Source organism: Elgaria multicarinata, chromosome 2, assembly GCF_023053635.1.
Source record: "Elgaria multicarinata webbii isolate HBS135686 ecotype San Diego chromosome 2, rElgMul1.1.pri, whole genome shotgun sequence".
Classification (NCBI taxonomy): domain Eukaryota; kingdom Metazoa; phylum Chordata; class Lepidosauria; order Squamata; family Anguidae; genus Elgaria; species Elgaria multicarinata.
The window spans coordinates 44,405,465-44,413,010 of NC_086172.1; the positions used below are offsets into that span (position 1 = coordinate 44,405,465).

Consider the following 7,546-nt stretch of genomic DNA (forward strand, 5'->3'; position numbering starts at 1 on the left):
CAGCCTCCACTGATGGTCTGACACAGTGCAGCTTCATTTGTTCCTAAATTACATTTACTGAATGCTGAGAGGATCCCTTTAAAAACTGGGAGGAAGCCTGACACAAGAGGTGTGGCTGCCAGCCAGTGGTGTGTGTGTGTGTGGGGGGGGCTAATTGTGGAGAACCCATGTGGAATGGAGATCTATTTCTCTCTGAGGGGAGCGCTGCTTATATGTCTCTCTCCTGTGTAGTGCTTAGTTGCTGGATTAGATAAGTTTATTTGTCCCATTTTACCGAATATTGTATGTGTTGATATTTCTATTACGTATCTATCTGCCAATATTATGGCTGTTTTGAATTGTTTCTATTGTATTTTTTGAATATTGTTATAGTTATTGCTGTTTGGTATGTCATAAATTATGTTTGCTGCTGTTCATTTGTTATGATGTTGGGAGCCACTTTGGGCACACTTTTATGGGAAAGCAGCATACAAATAAATAGATGAGATGAAATTCCAAAGTGCCGGGTTTTATTATCCCGCTGTTATGAAAGTAATGACAATATCCCAGGGTCTATGAAATGAATTGGAGGCCTTTTGGGTGCAGTCAAATTTCCCCCTTGCTTTACTGTAGTGAAACAGTTCATGATGTTTACAAAAGCAAGGCTTTCATAAAGGCCCCTCATACAAAAGGAGGCCTGCGGTTTAAGATGCAAGTCAAATCTTCAGTGGAATGGCAATTTCTAGCTGGAATGCTCATCTAATGACATCCTGCTGTCTACTAAAAATATCTGACAGCAAAATGAATTGGGGTTTCAGGATGAAATAAAAGCTCCCTCCCCCGCCCCTCACCGCCTTGGGTGAAATACATCTTAGTAAATCTTCTGGAACTTCATTTGTAACTTTACAAAATCAAGAGTGATTGCAGCCAAACAATTGAGGATTTAAAGTAGGGTGACCATATGGAAAGTAAGGCCAGGCTCCTGTATCTTTAGCAGTTGTTTTGCAAAGGGAATTTCAGCAGGTGTCATTTGCATGCATGCAGCACCTGGTGAAATTCCCTCTTCATCACAACAGTTCAAGCTGCAGGAGCTATTCTAGACTGACCAGATGCAAAAGAGGGCAGGGCTCCTGCAGCTTTAACCATTGTAATGAAGAGGAAATTTCATGAGGTGCTGCATGCCTACAAATGACACCTGCTGGAATTCCCTTTTCTATGTGACTGTTCAGGGCCTGCGCTACCATTAGGCCAACTAGGCATCTGCCTAGGGCACAGACCTCAGAGGGGCACAGTACTGCCCTTTAAGGATCACAGTTTTATACAAATTAGCTGTTTAAAGAAAAAACATAATAAAAGGAAAATATAATAGTTCAGAAACTCTTCTTGAACAGCCGAATCGAAGTTGGCAATTTGAGAGGGGCGCAAGTAGCTCGCCTTGCCTAGGGTGCAAAATAGTCTGGCATCGGCCCTGCGACTGTTAAAGATACGGACGGGAGCCCTGTCCTCCTTTTCATATGCTCATCCTAATTTAAAGTCCAGTTCATTTAAAATGACCTCCAATTGCTTCGAAGTGCTTAACTTTGCCAAGGCCAGCCTCCCCCAACCTGCTGCTCTCCAGCTACGTTGGTCTCCAAATCCCATCATCCCCATTTAGCATGACCATAGGAAGGCACCATTTTGAGGAAGGCTAGTCTAGATCAAACTTATGTAGTTCCATGTTCTGTAAGAGGTAACCTGGAATTTTAGAGGCCCTTCTAATGTTTTCTGCAGTCGCGTGGGAACTGCTGCGGCATGGTTGCTTCCCACCCTGCTCCATAATGTTGGCAGCCTGAGGCCACGTGGAATGAGCCCATGCCACAAGTCCTTCCCATCCCCAAGACTGCCTCTCTTGTTAGTTATCATGGTTTGCTGTGTCATGCGTTGTTTCAGGAGGGAGACAACCTTCAAATAACTCTAAAACAATGCTATGAGTTAGATAAGGATTGTCTACCATTCAAATAACCCACAACGGCAGGTTTGCATGACATGGCAAGCTACGAGCGTGCCGCTGCCTGCATATTCAAAATGGCAGCCGATGTGCTCCGCTAAGGCCTGCAGGGAAATTAACCCACGGAGGCTTACTGTTACATGTGAACAAGCTCACTGACTAGCAGCGGCTCTCCAGGGTTTCAGGCAGGGATTTTTCCAATCCTACCTGAAGACACCTGGGACTGCACCAGAGCCATCCCAAGCTGGTCCTTGCTATCAAGCTTTTACTCCATTCACTTACTTCTCTTGATAGTAATTACTAGATGGGGATGTATACTTTAGGCAGCATATGGCCAAGCCATAGATATACTGTTCAACCACACAGGGGATCAATTATAAGCTATCTTAAGATCTGTTCCAGGGACAGGAACTCCCTCCTTGCTGTTCTGAGAAAATGAGTTCTCAGAGCAGTTCTCAGAGCAGAGAACTAGGTGTAATTCTATCAGGTTAAGCAAACGTACCTCTGTTGTAGAATAGACAAGAGTTGCTTGCAGAAGTGATCTCCATGTTTGGAAAATCCTTTCAGATCTTGATATGCCCTGTCATACTGAAACACAACAGGCAGTCTGAGTTATGTTTACAGGGTTTGCGATTTGGTCATATTTCCTGTCTGCGCTTTTTCATCCTACTACATGGTTCTGATAAGAGAACCTGGGACAGGGAACGGGAGACCGAGTGGGTGGGGAATAAACCTTCACAGCTAGAAACACTGACATGTTGGCATAGAAGGCGAGCTGAGATTACTGGATGAGCTGTGCAAAGCGATGACACCTTAAGCAGACCAACTAGGGAGAATGGAAGATTCGTAGATTCCAATCATTTCTTTATATTGTTTCCTATTATTATTATTATTATTATTATTATTATTATTATTATTATTATTATTGATGGGTGGATTGCAACTTCTCCTTGGAATCTGGTCATGATCTCCACCCAATACAAATGGTATCTACTCATTGGGAGGAGAGATTTTCATAATCGACACACCTTCTGTAGCACCCACATGAACATACAAACCCTCTCGGTTATTGGGAAATCATGCATTGTTTAGATGATATGGTTCTTAGTTCATCCCACCCTCCTCCAATTCAGTATTTCATTATCTCCTGAAAGTATAAAGCAAGATCACCCATCAATCCATGGGAAAGTTGTTGTTATTAGCTTAACTTTTTTTTAAAAAAAACCCATAACATCTCTAAGAAGTTTACAAAGATTAAAATACATTAAAACAAATACAAAACATTTATAAAAGCATTAAAATTCACAACACCATAGTAGGATGACCATATGGAAAGGATGATAGGGCTCCTGTATCTTTAACAGTTGCATAGGAAAGGAATTTCAGCAGGTGTCATTTGTAGGCATGCAGCACCTGGTGAAATTCCCTCTTCATCACAACAGTTCAAGCTGTAGCAGCCCTGCCCTCTTTTGTATCTGGTCACTCCTGCAGCGTTGAGGTCCTGTGGGGTGGGGGAGAATATATGCAAAACCATGTCTGAGCCCTTTGGTAAACACTCCCAGGGTGGTATACAATATTGACCCTGTTCAGGTGACACGCTAAGTCACAGTGGTTAAGCATTTTGAGCTAAACATTATGGTTTAGCGTGTTGTGGGAACCAAGACTTAGCGTGTCATGTGAAACATTCATAACCATGATGGCTACATAACCACAGTTTAAATGCGTTCATTAACCACTTGCAGCAACAGGGCCTAACCATGGCTTAGCGCATTATCAGAACAGGCCCCAAATAATATAAGCAATAAATATATTAATTCTGTACAATATTAAATAGCAGAAACAGTGACCTGACCCAACACTTTCCACCTCTTCATCTTTCTTTTCACCAGTTACTTTCTAGGGAAGAAAGAGTGTTTTGCCACCCTGTAAACTTAAGATCCACCTACCCAACTCAGCCATCCTTTGAGCTTAGTTGTACTTTCTTTGAGAAACTGTGTCTGTGATTTATTTATTTATTTATTTATTTATTTATTTATTTATTGCATTTCTATACCGCCCAATAGTCGAAGCTCTCTGGGCGGTTCACAAAAATAATAACCATGAAGACAATTCAAAGTATAAAACAAACAGCAGCATAAAAACACAGTATAAAAGTACAATATAAAAAGCACAACCAGGATAAAACCGAGCAGCAATACAGAGATTAATATAGATTTAAAATACAGTCTTGGAAGCAAAAACTCACAGAAACGTTTTGTGTGTGTGTGTGTGTGTGTGTACGCATGCGCGCATGACAGTGAAACAATTTTGAGGATCAGTGCCCAGGGCTGGGGAATGTATTTTCCCTCCAGATGTTGCTGGGCTACACCCTCACCAATGGCTCTGCAGTTCGCCAACATCTGGCAGGCTGCACATTCCCCACGCCTGCCGTAGGACACAAGCCCTCTGGAGATGGCACTGCTAGGCCCTGTTCCAAAGGCAACATGCAGCCAGTTTGTTCTCCACACAGCAGCAGGAAGCCCTAAATCTAAAAGTTTCTGCACAGGGTCTCTCTCCACAGTAGCAGCCTTCCCCAAGTGGCTGCCTTCCAGGCGTGTTGAATTGCAACTCCTAGTGTGCTGCCTGAGAATGCTGGGAAATGCAATCCAACCCAGCGGGAGGGAGTGGAGCACCAGGACGGGGAAGGCTGCCCCACAGCTTACATGCTTGTCAAGAACTGAGTGAATGTTGCACAGAGCAAAAAAGAAGAAGAAAGAAGCCTGACTGCCTGGTATTCCCCAGGAGCTGGGAGTGAAAAATTCACCCTGTCCCACAACTGCCGCCTCTCCTCGCCTTGTGCAACCTGAAATCCCCTTTGCTAATCTCCAGGAGGGAGGGAGGGAAAGAAAAGCCTGAGATAGGGGCAGCAGGGGCATGCACAACTCAGAGGTTACTCACTGCGCAGCTTGCTAGAGGGTTCCTCATCCTGAACTGCTTGTTGCTGCCGCAGCCTTTCCACTCCGAGCCAGAACTGGGAAAGATCCATCGCAATTAATTAGACAACGTCAGCAAGGCAAAACAAGAAATAATTAAGGGACTAACCCCGCAACTGGTTTTCTCCTACCTATTTCCTGGTACATGAAACAAGATCCAGAGCTCTGCAAATGCCGGCAGGCATTCCAGAGAGTGACTTCTTACATGGAGTTGACTGCAGCTCTCCTAGGACTTGACATACAGTGTTCCAATTAAATGAGCAGCACACGCATGGGACACACCATCGGGATGTTATACATGGTGGCAGTATGGTGTAGTGGTTAGTGTGCCAGCCTGTCCCTGGGAAGAGCTGGGTTTGAATCCCCTGCTTTCCTTCTTGCTTCTTGAATAGGGTGACCATATGGAAAGGAGGACTGGGCTCCTGTATCTTTAACAGTTGCATAGAAAAGGGAATTTCAGCCGGTGTCATTTGTATGCATTCAGCACCTGGTGAAATTCCCTCTTCATCACAACTGTTCAAGCTGCAGGAGCTATTCTAGACTGACCAGATGCAAAAGAGGGCAGGGCCCTTGCAGCTTGAACTGTTGTGATGCAGAGGGAATTTCGCTAGGGGCTGCGTGCATAGAAATGACACCGGCTGAAATTCCCTTTTCGATACAACTGTTAAACATACAGGAGCCCTGTCATCCTTTCCATATGGTCACCCTAGGATTCCTGAACATGAGGCCAAGTCTCCCTCCAGCTCCAAAGCTGGTCATCCCATTCAACAAAAGATGCAATAAACCTTTCTGTAAAACAGGTGTAAGATCACAGAAGTCTCAGCAGAGGCAGATCAGAGAGGACGGAAAGGGAGCATCTGCACCAATCCCTGATCTCATAGAAATAGGCTAGCTGCACTGAGGGAGGGGGCACTTCTGGGGAGGGAACACAGACGGTGTTGCAGCAGAGCCAGGGCTCCCAGGGGTGGAGCACCAGGACTGTTTCATTAGAAGGGAGAACGATGCCATATGCCACCACTCTTGAAGCTTTGCTATCATCATCATCATCATCATCACCATCTCTATCCCACCTTTTTTCCTCCAAGGAACCCAAGGCAGAGTACATAATCATCCTCCCCTCCATGTTATCCTCACAACAGCAACCCTGTGAGGTAGGTAGGGCTGAGAGTCTGGTGACTGGCCCAAAGTCATCCAGTGGGTTTCCATGGCCGAGTGGGGACTAGAACCCAGATCTCCCGACTCCCAGTCCAACACCTTAGCCACTACACCACACTGGCTCCCTCTGAGCTTAGTGGCAAGTTTCATAGTAGTTGGGGAAGAAACGGATTTCTCCAGCAATAAAACTATTTCTTGGAGAGGTATCTGTGTTGTAATGCAAAGTATACTAAGGTGGCTTGGTCTTAAATGGGCAATTAAGGCCCATTAGCCATACAAAAGACCTTCTTCTGCTCGAGGTGAAAACTAGCTTGTTGATATGGATCAATTCAGCTGCCTGCATTGTTGGCCACTCCTTGAGGACATGGCTATGGGGACTGACATGGTGAGTGCCTGCACTTCAGCATCTACCACTACACCACTGGTAGCTGGTGATGGGGGAAGTTCTCCACCTGGGTTTCTGGAGATCTGTCAACAGCCTTAGTAGGCAATAGTGCCCTAGAATGGACAAATACAGCTTCTCTACATGAGCAATTTATTGCACACTCATGATTGGTCACTCACGGAAATTTGTAGGTCCTTTGCATGATGCTGTCAACCTCTAGGATATCTCCTGAGTTTTCCCCTGGCAATCTCACTTTTTTAAAAAAGTAGAGATAATGCAGTATTTAAATTATTACAGTATTCCTCCAGGATGTAAAGATATGGCACTATAATTCTGCCACTAGATGGGGATGCTTCATTTAGCAGAATAGCATTGCCCAGAGAGGAAGTTTTCGATTCAAAATCACATTGCTGCTGTCTAAAGAAGCCCATAGTGAATGCAGAAAGACCCGAGAAAAAGAAAGCCTGGTGTGGATACAGTTTTTTTTCTTAATGTAGAGGTGCCCATAGTCTGACCTATTGGAGGGCAGCTTCTTATGTTCTATTGGCGGTAGACCTAGGTACAATGAGGATAGGACTCTGGCATTTACAGCAGCCGTGGGGCACACATTGTCGATGTAAAAGATCTTATATCTCAAGAAGATTTTCTGCCATGCCTTCTGAGGTCAGTGCTCCTGGGCCATGTAAACACATTCTACTCACACCTTCTTTAATGCTTTTCAGTGGGAAATTTACTCCTGCATAACACTAAAAACCTGATACTGTAATGTTTTTTTCAATTTTTCAATTAATTTCCTTTTTTAATGGGGCAAGAAGAACTATGTGGGCACCATTGGAGGTGCTACGTTGAAGGCCCCGGATATAGTTAATATATACACCCATGAAAAATTTCCCAGGCGGCTTGTGCTTCTCTGCTTTATGAGGTACAAAGAAGTTCTGGCAGCTTTTCTACACAAGGCATTTATTGTGCACTTGTGATTCCTTATTCACAGTTTACAGGTTTAGATGAAATTGTGATCCTCCAGTTTCACTTCCGTTTTTTCAGAGCACTTTCACGTTTTGTTTTAGA

General features: G+C 44.2%; 1 protein-coding gene across 1 annotated transcript in view; it reads right to left on the reverse strand.

Annotated features, from left to right (window-relative positions):
• The window catches only part of NOSTRIN (nitric oxide synthase trafficking), a 30,956-nt gene extending 25,853 nt beyond the window's left edge, over window positions 1-5,103 (reverse strand). The window contains exons 1-2 of the mRNA XM_063116434.1: window positions 4,904-5,103; window positions 2,469-2,554 (exon numbers count right to left, since the gene is read on the reverse strand). Coding sequence (XP_062972504.1) covers window positions 2,469-2,554; window positions 4,904-4,930 — 113 coding nt within the window. The 5' untranslated portion in view covers window positions 4,931-5,103. The remainder of the gene's footprint in view (window positions 1-2,468; window positions 2,555-4,903) is intronic.
• Between the last annotated feature and the right edge of the window lie 2,443 nt (window positions 5,104-7,546).